This window comes from Centrocercus urophasianus, unplaced genomic scaffold (genome assembly GCF_019232065.1).
Source record: "Centrocercus urophasianus isolate 14NV4802_14NV808 unplaced genomic scaffold, USGS_Curo_1.0 seq_11, whole genome shotgun sequence".
NCBI classification, from domain to species: Eukaryota; Metazoa; Chordata; class Aves; order Galliformes; family Phasianidae; genus Centrocercus; species Centrocercus urophasianus.
In genome coordinates this window covers 66,475,171-66,489,196 of record NW_024884253.1, presented here as the reverse complement: position 1 = coordinate 66,489,196, position 14,026 = coordinate 66,475,171, and the positions used below count along the sequence as shown (strand labels likewise).

General features: G+C 36.9%; 1 protein-coding gene across 1 annotated transcript in view; it reads left to right on the top strand.

Moving 5' to 3' along the window:
• The window catches only part of ABCA13 (ATP binding cassette subfamily A member 13), a 161,931-nt gene that overhangs the window by 360 nt on the left and 147,545 nt on the right, over positions 1-14,026 (top strand). The window contains exons 2-7 of the mRNA XM_042839232.1: positions 88-181; positions 1,038-1,161; positions 6,378-6,529; positions 9,090-9,256; positions 9,445-9,608; positions 12,327-12,442. Of these exons, the coding sequence (XP_042695166.1) occupies positions 88-181; positions 1,038-1,161; positions 6,378-6,529; positions 9,090-9,256; positions 9,445-9,608; positions 12,327-12,442 (817 nt within the window). The remainder of the gene's footprint in view (positions 1-87; positions 182-1,037; positions 1,162-6,377; positions 6,530-9,089; positions 9,257-9,444; positions 9,609-12,326; positions 12,443-14,026) is intronic.

Here is a 14,026-nt window from a genome sequence, read left to right as displayed (position 1 = left end):
AGACTTAAGTTATTTGCTACCAAATTCTTTTTTTTTTTTTCTTTTCTCTCTCTGTAGCACTAATATTGTTTTCGTTTCCTTTTTCAGGTCTTGTTCCTCTCTGAAATACTCTGGCCATGCATGCTCTTCCTGATTTTGGCTGCAATCCGCTTCCAAGAGCCCCCGAAACACAAGGAAAACTGTATGTTTTGTTTCACTTGTGCTGTTTTTCCTCTGGACTCTCTTTTAAGAAGCATTCAGGAAATACTGAAGATAAACCAGGAGGGGTGACTTATATGTTGTGGAGACAAGAGATAGAAACCTAGGGTGTGATTAGATCTTATCCAGCTGTGGCCCTGAGTAAGTTATTTTAGATGGGGGAAAAAATACAGAGTTTAAGGTACCATCTATCAGACTAGTTACAGATATTTACTCCTTAATTTGATATATTGATTGTCAAAAGAAAGTTATGTTGAGGAAAGCAGAATGATCTTTCAATGATGCTTTTAGTTTTAGCTATTTTTAATTGAGAGATTAAGTTAAATAGGAACCCTATAGCTGTCCCTTATGTTGCAAAAGCAAAAACAAAAAAGAACAAAACCTGTCATTTTGAGGTTTAAATTCTCAGAATACAAAGAAACTTCACTTTAATCAATGTTGAATGTAAGTTCACATATAACAACACTAGTTCCTTCACCTCGTGAAAGCCTCAAAGAAAAGAGGAAATAATATTTAATGAGTAATTATATGTTCTGATCTAGCTTGCAAGACATTTTGGACTGACTGTCTAGCAAGGTTTTGGTGTAGCAGTGGCATTACTGCCATGAAAGTGAGCTCTTCAGAAAGTGCTCTGCCATTACGTTGCCATAGTCTGATGTGGGAGTTATCTGTTTTCTGTGGTGAATTAGTTGTGCTTAGAAGGAACACTTGACACTAATGCAACATCATCATTTGCAGGTGACAGAGCAGCTTTCTAGGAGAAGGGTGCATAATGTTATGGTACAAGTTTTATAACTGCAGCATTGCTGGTTTTAATTCTGTTGCTGCTTGATTTTTAGGTTATTTAGAAGCTCGGGATTTGCCAAGTGGGGGCCTTTATCCTTTCGTGCGGTCTCTTTTCTGTAATGTTGGCTCAAGATGCAGGAATACCAGTTACTCAACACAGAAATACAACCGCTTACGGTAAGATGTACAAGTCTATACAGTGCTATAAGAGTCACGGTAGGTCTTTTTACAGCAAATATTTTTGTCTTGTAGATAGGAAGAACAGGGATTTTGTGACCACATAAAGTTTCTTTTAGTATCATTATGAGTGCAGAAGTCACAAGGCTTTGTTTTATGTCTCTTTCTAATTTTCTTTGTCCTTCATGGACAAATTTTGTGCTTTCTTGCACTTCACTGTTGCGCACAAGAGCATACTTCTATGCTTAACAGGAAAGACTATTGTTCTGTGAAGGTGAGACTGGCCAAAAAAAAAATATACCGTACATGGATTTATACTTTGAGATCATATATGGTGGGAAGTATGCATACAGAAAAGTAAAACAAAGACAGCTCTTAAGTAAGTTCTACAAAGAGCCAAAAAGGAGTAGCAGAACCTCTGTAAATAAAATAATGTGAAAAAGTAAACTGTAGGAAGGCCTACATGTTATTTTTTTCTTGATATTGTCATGATACTGTGCTGTGTTAGTCATAAGTATCTTATTCTGCTTTGAATGATCACATTTTAAGCCTATAGGTGTAAAACTATAGTAGTATTTTACAGTGATGTGTGAAAGTAAAATAAAAAACCGTAACCATTTGCCCAGAAAAAAAAAACAAAACTGAGGCACATCTCAGGTTTAGACAAAGAGAAGGTAACAAACCTCTATGCTGTGGTCTTGCAAACTCTGTGAAGCTTGTTACTTGCAGTAGTAATATCAAATTATTGGGCTATGGTGTCAAAATAGCTCTTAGTCTTTAAAAAAAAAAATTTCCTAAATGGATAGTTTTTATTTACATCACCACTCCAGTTGCTATTTTAAGTGTGTTAAGCCCCTAGGACCAATGAATTATATCAACTGCCTTGCGTGATTATTTACACTACTTTGACTGAACTGCCCAAATTATATTTCAGCTCAGAAGAAAATCAGGAAGGAATTTCCTGGAGGCAGTCTTAGACCTAGTTAAAAATGAAGGAAATTATTCAGTTGCTTTTTTCTTTTTTAATTGAAAAATAAATTCTTCTATGTATGTAGATTTCTATCCTCCGAAGGCTATGCTGAATATCACAACCTATGTCAGGAAAAGGGTAAAAAGTAATATTAGGTTCATCCTGAGGTCAGTCTATTACAGCAGGTTCATCAGCATAAATTAAATCAGCCTAAATGTTGCTTTGGCTTATGCTGTCTGCCAGCCTTAGGAATCCTGGTTGTCAGCTTGGTCAGCCAAATACCACTGAACTCTACAATGTCCCTGTGTTGAGAGACAGGGTGACATAGGAATAATAATATTAAATATTTTCCCTTTGAGGATTTATGTCGAACCAGCTATGGTTTTTTATGGTCCTTTTCAGGAATGCTTCTCATGAACAATGTGTTTGTTAAAGGCAAATCAAGGACTCTAGTTTGCATGGACATGTGATACATTTCACAATGCATACTGCATTGATGCTGACAGTTTAAAATATAGCTGTTTTTTGGGGAAAAAAAAAATAAAAAAAAAATAAAAAAATCCTGTGACTTTTATTGGAACCTTCCTTTATGAAAACCATAAACACCCAAATAGCTGTCCAGTCTAACAGACTCCATCAACAGACTTTTGGTGAGCAGATGAGTCAGGTGAAGGCCAGGATTAACTAACTTTTCAGCAATATCTGCCCCTGCCTTTGCCATGGTTTTGGCTGGTATAGAGTTAATTTTCTTTATAGAGGGTCATATGATGCTGTGCCTTTTCTTCTTCTTCTTCTTTTTTTTTTTTTTAACTTGGCAATAGCAATGATAATGTTACTGTTTTCAGTTGTTGCAGAGCAGTGCTTACATAGAGTCAAAGACTTTTCTGTTCCTCATGCTGCCCTGTCAGCTTGGAGGTGGAGGGGCACAAGGAACTGGGGAGGAACACAGCCAGGACAGCTGACCCAAACTAGCCAAAGGTTTTGTTTCTTACTCCTTTTTTTCAGTCACTACAACAGGTTCTTGCTTGCAGAAATTTGATGTGATTCCCTAGTCCATCAAACAGCATTATCTCTGACCTCCTTAGCATTCGAGTGCATGTAGGAGCTCCCAAAGCAACAGGTGTTTTTGCCTTCTCTTTCCCATGTTTTTCACACTCGTCTATCTTACTGGAGCACAGAGTAAAACTGAGAGCATGCAAATCATGTAAAAACCATCCAGCACAGTGTCCTTCAGTAGTTTTACGCTCCCATGCAAAAATAAGTATGTATGTGCATGTAGACATAATATATTCTTGATGCTTTTAATTCCATTGCAGGTCTTGCAGAATGAGTTGCAAGGTCGAATCCCAACTCAGACTCCTGGATCTATGTTTGTTAGTCTTTTCAATGCTACAAAGAAAATAAGTTTAGATTTTCCTGCACTTGAAATACTTAAGATGATTAAAAACTAAGACTCAAGACTGCTATTTCTAAGAATGTTGATGAATTTAATTAAATTCACAGAATTACAGAATTGTAGGGGTTGGAAGGGACCTCTGGAGACTTTCAGTTCCAACCTCCTTGCATATAGTGTTTAAACAGCTGTAGTTGGTAGCATAAATATCAAGACCTGATAACTTCCAAAAGAAATACTTGCTAAACTTGCAAAAACTTGAAATTAAATCTAATAAGGCCCAGGGGTAGACTTGATTCTGATACTGGTGTGGATGACTGAGCTATCATCTTACAGCTCTGTGTGCTGAGATCACATTTTGCTTGTGCCATATCAGGGACTTTCTCTGGACAACACACATTGAGAAAAGCAGGGAGGTTGTATGGGGAGTACATGAAATCAAGCATCAAGTCAAAGAGAAAAGTGGGTGGGTGATTTGCAAGAAGTTAATAGACAACTCTGGGCCTCATTTATTTTGAAATAGGCACATAGTAAGCCAAGTCAAGCTTATGGTCAAAGTCATGTGGAAAGCTATTTTCTGTTTCTCATATGCTGTTTTGGACAGAGAGATGCAGGATGCTGGGATAATCTGTGAAAGTTTGAAGTTGGTGAAAGATTTTTATAAAATCCTCTTGGCTGGCAGCTAAATTGGGAGCAAAATAAACTGCTCTGAAACAATAAAGAACTTGTTGGTAGTTCTTAGCTTAAATTTTCTCATCAACCTGTAATCTAAAGTTGCAGGAAACTCTGAACAAATAAAGATTATGGAGGGAGTGCAAGAGAAAGGTGCTTCTTCATCTGCATGCTATTCGGTGGCTGCATTTTAGCAGAACTTTTGAACATATCTGATCCAGTTATATGCATTATTGTTTTTATTTTATGACTCTTAGTATCTTATTTAAATAATTGGGAGGAAAACAGTAATATGGATTCAACAAAGGATCATAGGTGAAATAAAAATTATTCTAATTAAGTAGTTCTGACAGTGCATAATATTTATTCTTAACTATAACCTGATAAAGAATAAAATTATTTTCATTTTTTAAAAGGACGTAAACACCATGTATATGTGAATGATCTCAAGTTATCTGCCTCTTGGGACTTTGGGTCCTTAGTAATTTCCTTTTTCTAGCAGAATCAGGAGCTTAATGCTCTGACTTTGTATGTAGGCTATGTACATTTTCTTCACAGCAATTCAGTTTAAAAATAACCCAAACTTTGTGATTAGGTTCCTTGAGTTTCAACACTGAATTTCACTTTCCATGCCTTCGTGTACAGCTTAAGTCAAGCTTAGGATTCTGCCATGACTTCTTTCATGCATTTTCTTTTCCTCTCTAGCTGAAGTACCCATAAGATTTCTGTGGCCTTATATGAGTTGAGATACCACCACTGCTGAAAGTTTGTATGGCACGTCAAAAAAATGCTGACTGGAAAATTTTGCACCTAGAGAATTGACAATAATTGCGAAGGAACTGTTTGTCTAACCAGGATGTGTTCCTTTTGGGATGCTTGTTCATAAACTTGCTGCAATGAAGTTCTGCTCTGTGATGTTCATGGTGATATTTATAGGAATCAACTGGAAGAAATAAGACAGGATAAACTGAATCAAGTGAATTAGTTTGTGGATCTTTTTTTTCCTTAGATCTTTCTTTACCAATTGATAGCAATCATGCTGAAAACTAACATTCATGTTCAAGTCTAACAAGAAAGGAATGTGACTATTTATATAAATATTCTACTGTTTAGTAGTGCTTATGAATCAGTTAATTATTCTTCTAATGAAAATTCACATTGTTTTTGCTACTTTACTTCACCCTTATATTGTTTGAACTTTCTATAAGATAAATTATAATGCCTGGCAACATGTTAAAGATAACTGTTCCATTGCTGATGGTGCCTTGGGGTAGTCTAAGTAATGCTGGCCTGTAGAGGTGTGTAAAAAATCGTTGAACTTATTTCACAGTGGAAGTATTATTCTAGAACTGTTGTGTTACTGAAAAGCCACTAGATGGTAGCATTGGAGGGAGTTTAGCTGTAAATTAAAACCGAAGGAAAGCTGGTACGGGCAATATCTTTTTAGGAATTTTTTTGACGTTTTTGTAAGTTATTGCATGTATCTAGAAAAAAAAATACATAATCTCATGTACAAGTGGTACAGGTTTTCTTAACAGACACTTTCAGAATGTATGTCAGCATAAGGAAAGATATTTAGCCAGTGACACAATTCTTCTCACTTTTCAATTAGAAAGGTACCTTGAGGAGTGTGTCACCTGGAATCAGTGTGCAGGTGTTGGTGGTGTTGCTTTTTTTGTTAACATGATGTAATTGTTAGGACAATTCTTTTGCCTAGTAAACTAAAAGGGAAGCACCTTTTGTCAGGGCCTTATCCCCGTTCTGTCTGATGATGTCTCCCCTGTGCTGGACACTGGTTGCAGTGTATTGGCTTACATGAAATTGGAACATGTGAACTTCAGGGTACAGGCTGTGAAAGAATCATCATCAACTGGAATCTTGATGCGCAAGGGAACAAATCTGACTTCACTGTATGTGTTCATCTGCTGTCAGATTTGTACTACTTGAGCAGGTGAGCTGCTTCAGCTCAGCAAATTTACAGTGCTCTCTTTCCTGAGGTTTTGACTCAGTTGTGAAACTTGCACACTAATGAAATGAACAAAATAAAAACCAACTAAGTGTATAATAGTTCTGAAAACAAAAACGAGCAATTAGAATGCTGCTATAAGGCAACGTTTTTCTCAATGACTAGCTTCCAGGTTGTAATTACCTATCTTGTCCTCTTGTTTTTCTGTGGAAAAGTACTTCAGGTGTTGAAAGTGGTTCAGAAAGTTTTGCAGGACCTGACTTAGCATTTATGAAAGAGATACAAGAACTTGCAAAGGGATTTACTGAAACCACAGAGAAAACCATGGCTTTAGAAAAACTGTGGGAAGAAAGCTCTAAGTTCTCAGGTAAGCTTGATTTTTCTAATAATGAATTGCTTTGTCTATAATGATACCCATCAGACAAAGGAATATTTCTATTTTAAATAAAATTAGCAAAGTCAAATTTAGCTAATACAAAAATAAAAGCCACTTTAGTGATTATTATTACTGTGGCTATTCTAAAATCTCAGCTTTCTGGAACTGTACTCTTGTTTTTATTGATTGTTAAGAAAATATTCTGTGGTGAAGGTTTAAAGATAATCATTATTAATTGGAGTATATGGATACTTAGTCTAGAACGCATTCAAGAGAAACTATCAGGGTTTAGCCAGAAAGATCTGCTGGTTTGGGTAACAACCTAGCCTGTCTTCCCAGTTATATCTGTTTTAATAGAGAGTAGAAGGATAGGAAACTCATTTCCTTGCACCTTGTAACCTTTAGGTGAACAAATCAGTCTTGAACTAAAAGGGCATGATTGGAAACACCATGTTCTGACTTTCCCCACTCTGTTCCCACTCATACTGCTCGGTCTTGCTGTGTAGCAGGTGGCTGAGATTTCGAGAAGAAAGATTAAGGTGAAGCAGTTGATTTCATACTTGGCTCTGTGGGGGCTAATACACTCACCTAGTATTGATGTGATGATTTTGTCTTACTGAAAAGAGAATGGTAATGCATTTCTTTTGTTTCTGTAATAATTGTAAAAATATTGGAAAGCATAGAAAACTGGTGGCTTGCTAACTTTCTACAGAATTACTTGTTTCACACCTGTTTTCTCCTTTAGAAGTATACCTTGTTTACTATTTGCTATTACTTATAAAATGAATCTTCTGAAGTTAATAATGCCTCTTTGTAAAGGAAAAATATCTGATTTTACAGGGCTTCATAACAACACCACTTTTCTTACTGTAAGTACTTTTACATTTTATTTCTAAATAGTTCTGTTTTTTTAAGCGTCTTTACTGTAACTGTTAGAAATTTCTATCCTGTCAGGTTTTAGTGAACTGCCTTTAAAAAAAACTGTTATATTGCTGAAGGAAATAATATCTCGGATGCTTCAGTGGTTTCTTATGCACTGATTTAAACAACTCTAGGTTGTTAGTAACCAAAATCCACAACTTTTGAAGGCTAGATATTTATTTGGAGCAATTTAAAACTCTGTCTCCAAACTTTGAGTAGTTCTATAAAATCAATCATATTACAAAACATCTCAGAAGCAACTCTTAAAGTGTGCTCATTATTTAAAAACAAAACAAAAAACCCTAACGCCTTAGAAAAGGAATATAGTGAGATTGAGAAGATTGGTCTCTTGGAGATTACTTTGAATTCAGATTTATTATGTAATAAATACAACATGAAGACTAAAGTGGGAATAAAGGAAGGCAAGATTTTAAAATGTAGCATAACTCCTTCTGGAACTCATTTGCATGTGAAGTGAATTTGGGCTCTGTGCAGTCTTTTCACTTTGCAATCTCAACAGAACAAGGAAGACTCAGCAGGCACGGCAGTGGATTTCAATTGCTGTCAATTTTGTACCTTTCACAGAACACTGGTTTCACTTCAGAATATTGTAAAATTATTTTTCTCCATAGTTAATTGATTACAGCTTGCAATTTCATGAAACCTACATTTCTGATTCATAACTAGGAATCAGATAGCATTTTCATAGTAATATTTGTCAATTGCTCAAAAGCTACTTGATTGGATGGAACTTTATTAATCATATCATAGAATAATAGAATGTTTTGGGTTGGAATGGATCTTGAAGATCACTTTGTTCCAATTCCCCTGCTGTGGGCAGGACTGCCCTCTACCAGCTTAGGCTGCGCAGGGACAGGAACAACTGGGCCTTGAACACCTCAAGGGATGGGGCACCACAGCTATCCCGGGCAGCTGTGCCAGTGCCTCCTCACCTTTTGAGTGAAAAATTGCTTCCTAACACCTAATCCAAATCTCCCCTTTTTTAGTTTAAAGCCATTTCCCTTGTCCTATCACTATCAGACCATGTAAAAAGTCGGTCCCACTGTTGCCTGTAAGTTTCCTTCAAATACTGGAAGGCTGTAATGAACTCTCCCTGGAGTATTCTCTTCTCAAAGCTGAATATGCCCAACTTCCTCAACCTTTCTTCTTAGGAAAGGTGTTCCAGCCCTCTGATACTCGTGGCCTTTGTCCGGACTCTCTCCAACAGCTCCACATCCGTTTTGTGCTGGGGGCCCCAGGATTTGGGCACAGTACTCCAGAGGAGACCTCATAAAGATAGAGGGGGAAAATCTGAAAGAAGTGTACCATTGTTAATGGCTTGCATATGCAAGCATCTTTTAGTAGAATGTCTCTCATGTTACTATTATGCAGAAGAGCTCGACTGAAACATTAAACTAGATAAATAAGGGCTGGATAATGAATAACTATGATAAACCCATCTGATGGTTTAGTCCTACAAAAGATGTGCTTTGTGTTCTTTTACCCCAGTCAGTTAATCTTTCAAAAGCCATTTTCACCAAGCAGTATTTGACATCTATCCCAGTTCCGTGGGAGGAGCTGTGAGGTGAGGATGGCATGTCCCTGGCAGCATGCTGCCCTATATCCTTAGGCTTAAAGTTCATTGCCAGGGTAAAGAGCTCTTTGTGTATGAGATATCATAGGCAACCCTTCTCTTTAGAGGAGTATAATGTGTCTCCTTGCACGTCTAAGCAGAAAGATTACTCAGATTTTCTCCCAATTCCATTTACCACAAGAGCAGACAAAGTCATGTGCAAGGTAACTACTCTTAGTTCAAAGTATCAACAAAATGACATTGTGAATTAATGAAGTTAGAGGGTACGCTTCATACTTGAAAAAAATATTTGAAACAGTTTTAAGTTCAACAGGGTTGGGGAAGTAGCAGATGCCTGCTGGTTTTCTCTGCTAATGCAAGTGTTGTGTAAATGTGTTTTCCTCATGTGAAGATGGATTTGAATGAAGCAGAAGAAATAATTTCTAAAATAGAAAACCTGTACAAACAGCCATCTTTCTGGAACCTTTTGCATTCTCTCCCTCGCCTTGAATCAAAGAACTTATATTCAGAGGATGGATTAGCTGCCATAGCACAGTTTCTGGAAGTTATTAAAAAGTAAGTACTTATAAATACTCTCTTAATATTTTACCTGAAACTCCTGTTCTTTTCACAGGCTACTTAATCAGTATTCTTAACATGCAAGGAAGGTGAATTTTTCTCTTGATCATGTGTTGCTTTTATAGAGACACTGTGGGTGCTTTCACCCATTCTGAGTACTTCATAACTGTTTTTTAAATGTCTGTCCAGCTCAGTGATAATTCTCTAGGAAAAAAGGAGGTTTATGTTAAAATGGCTTTAAACTTTGCCATGTATTTTGGCATTCTTCAAAAGATTATTTACATATGAATGAAAGAAAATCTCACAATTTGGATTGTAATCAGCTTAATACATATTTAGCATTTGGACAATATCCACTGCATTTCTCAAGACTCTTGTTTCTACTGCAAGAAAAGAAGCAGTAAGAAAAAACCCAGAGGACTGTATTCTGGATGTGATAGTTTCTGCCTCAGGTAAAGGGCAGCTGGATTCAGAGAGAGACCTATGCTATCAAAAGAATACAAAAAGGAGCTGCAGGAATTTTCATTGAAATAAGGAAACATTGAAGTGACAAATACATTTGCAAGAGTAGGTAATTGTAATAGGTGATAAGAAATTGTCACTGAATTCAGTGAACAGACTTGTAAGGCTTTGGGAAGCCACCAAATCTATCTGCTTGTGCAAGATTGGGCACAAACTTCCACAGCCTTATTCCTTGGGCAGCAGAGGCCTAAAAACTTTGAATGCCAACTGTTGCTGCTTATCCTCTAACATCTCACTGTCTTTTTATCATTAAAAAAGGCATGAAGGATATAATAGCATAAGGTATTTTTGAAACTGGGGAGCAAAGGAGAAAGAACAGGCTGGATGTCTGGGCTCAGAGAGTGGTGGTGAATTGGAGTCACATCTTGCTGGCAACTGGTCATATGTGGTGTTATCCAGGGATCAGTACTGGGGCCTGCTCTTTTCATTATCTTTATTGATGACTGGGATAAGGTCATTGAGTGCACCCTCAGTAAGTTTGTAGATGACACCAAGTTGGCAGGAAGTGTCAATCTGCCTGGGGGTAGGAAGACAGGCTGGATAGCTGGGCTCAGGTCAATACCCCCAAAGCAGAAGGCTTTTTCTGAAAGGTTTGTGAACTCATTCAGAATCTAAGCACTCCTAAGGCAAAAACTTGACCGTAAGCTTGTGGTTATCATTTTTATCTTCTTCAGCAGCAATGGCCAAAGACAACAGTAACCACTGTCTGCTGTGCTGGGTCAAGCCACTAACCTGATAGTATAATCTCAGCAGTGCTTTCTTCTACCTTGAGCTCATAGGAAGGTCAGAGTGAGAGGTGGGGAGAAGGGTGTGAGCAGATGTGTGGGTACTTGCTGCCAGCTGGGTCAGTCCCCAAGGGATTAATGGCAGGAGACTTGGCTTAAGTTTTTCTATTTTCATTTATTATTTTATGGCTTTTTCACAGTGTTGGTGCCCTTGAATGACAGAATTTTCCATAAATAATAGCATTTGGAAATGAAACCACAAAAAACAATGCTTGCCTTGTGACTGTCCTCATATTTCTAACTTACATTTCTAGACAGAGGTCCTGGTTCAGGCAGAATTTAGTTAGCAGAGAAGATTCTAAATTTACAACTTCTCCTGTTTCTTTGCCCTGTACCATCTTTCTTATGCTCTCAGAGGTACTTAGCAGACAGTAGCCCACTAGATAAAAAGAGACTACTATAAGCCAACCTGAGAGCTTACAAAAAAAAAAAAAAAAAAAAAAATATATAAATATATATATATATTTATATGTATATGTATATATGTGTATATATGTATTATTTATGTATATATATATATATGTATATTTATATGTATATGTATATATGTATATATATGTATTATTTATATGTATATGTAAATATATATATGTATATGTAAATATATATGTGTATTTGTCCTTGTCTTGTGTTTTCTGTGAGGGGACAGTAAACTATCTGATTGAGATGTGTCCTGGTCCAACACTTTACATACTTATTCAGGTAAATTAGTGTTACTGTTTATTCTCACTTATTTAAGAAGCGTTTCTGCAGCTGCTGATCCAGTCTAAAAAAGCTGGATTTTTATTTGCTAAGTAACAGAGGAATACATTATAGGAAATAACTAAAAAGTTTAACGTAAACTTTAAGTAGTAAATTACAGCTACATTAAGATCAGTAAAAATTAACAGCTAGGTGGACTGAAACTGGTAGTTGTAAGAAATTCAACAGAAACATTTTTATTAACACAGTCTGTAATTTGCTCTAATTTACTGTGAGAATACTTGTGCTGTTGTTTTAAATGTTTTTTTTCTCTGCAGATTGAGTGGAAATAAAAGCATTCTATATCCATCCTGATGTCTTGCTGCAGGGAAGACTGGGAGGATGTCTGTGGTGTTTTAGCAATCTTTTTTGATTCTCATTTTTAACTCACATTTCCTTCTTTTTCTGTCTCTCGTTCCTGAGAACACTGATAGATCTCTTTCATTTTCTTAATGAGAAGTGGGTGAAACTCTAACTGTAAAATCTCACCTTGTGATATTTTGATTTAAAAACATAATATAACAGAAGTTCACTTTTTAGCTATATATTCAAGCTATATATTTTAATTTTCAGCTGCTTGAGCTTCATCTTTTTCCACCAAACCCCTTCAGTTTTGCGTGTATGGAGAGCTTGATTTTTTTTTTTTTTTTTTTAATTTACCTTTCAGTATCTTAGTATCATTGAAAGACTTAGCTGTGATGCCACTGGGACAGACTTTCCATGAAGTGGTGAAAATCGCTCTAAATTTAACTGCTGCATCTGTACAGGAGAGGAGCTTGGAGGGTAACGAATTTGCTTTGGATTTTTTTTTTTCTCTTTTCAAAAGTAGCTCGTAAGTGTATTGGGAATATATAATACTGCTAACTGAGACAGTTACTGCTAAGCTCCTAACATGAAAAAGTCTAATTATTCAACTACGTTGCTCCAGTGCTGACTCATTTCTTTATCTACTGTCTATATGCTAGTAACTACACTACATCAAACCATGGCAACTTTTATGACCTAATGTGCCATGCTTATAATGATCATTCAGTGGTGAGTTTTGGAGAAAAAGTTAATTGCTGAAAAGAGCAACCTCTTTCATTTCGTAGAAGGATAGGTTCTTGCTTTGGACATGCACATTAAATGCTATGTCTGTTTGACTTCTTTCTTCATTCCTTGGTATCATAAATTCTTAGCTGAGAAGCTCAATTTTCCTCCTCTCCTTCCTGATTACAGGAATTAAGTTGAACTGGAAAAGGTAGGCTGGGCCCAGGACAACTGTTCCAGATAATGTTAGGAACGAGTTTCTTTGGTAAACTGTCTGGAGAAGCGCAGCAAGATACCAGGTTGCAACTGTTTGCTTTGCATAGAAATCCAGGCCAATCACTGTATGTGAATCCAGGCCAATCATGGGGGTTTAAATCCCCCTCCCCCTGACTGTCAGAAACAAGAGTGAAGTGGTAGAAAGGTGTTTGCTCGAGCCCTTGTGCAGAGGGCGGGCTTTAATTCTCTGGGTCTGAGCACGTCACTGCTATTGTTTGTTCTTAAAGCAGACTTTGTTCGGCAAGTATTTTTGACTTGCTCCTTTCATCTCAGCCATGGCAACTGTGTGGGCTGGTTGGTACATATCCCGTAGCAGGTTCTTTGAGAAGCAAACCCAAAACCTTATGTATGGGAGGATGTTTTGAAAACTTTCTCTCTTTGAAAAAATATAAACTATATGAAAGCAAATGTGCAATGGAAGCTCCAAATTAGGAAGCTAGAAAAGCTGGGTCTTCTTTCAATAAAAATGTTTTTATTGCATTGTGTTACGAGCTTATAAAACTAAAAGAATTAGAGTTTACAATATGCTTGTAACCAAACGTTCAGATATTTATGGCAGTTCAGGATTTATCTGAAAGATAGAGAATGAAGAAAGTTTAATACCAGAAGCTGCCGTGTAGTGCAGTTAACAGGTATACTGATAGCAAAGTAAGCAGACCTTAGTGTTCTACCTGTCTAGCTCTTATTACAGTGGTATTCTGCAGTGCCATGCTTCTCTGTGGGCTAGACAAGATTGTGTGAGAGGTGGGTACACATTATATCATTGGCCCCATGTCTTCACTAGGACTTCAAAGCGAGCTAAAATGAAAGCAATGCAAAATGACTTGGTTTTTTTTCCATGCCTCTTACCGCAGCAGAGTTGTGATATCCTTGGTGATCCTTAGTGATTTGTGTCACCAGGTTCAGAAATAGCATCTTTTTATGCAAACCTGTTTATAAAGTGCAACTAGTGTTCTCCTAGTGCCCTCTCTATCAGAGGTACTTCATTTTAAGCTTATAAGCACACGTTTGCAAGTTACATGTGTCTGAGCACCTAGTTCAGAATGGCAAACTGCTGGGTCT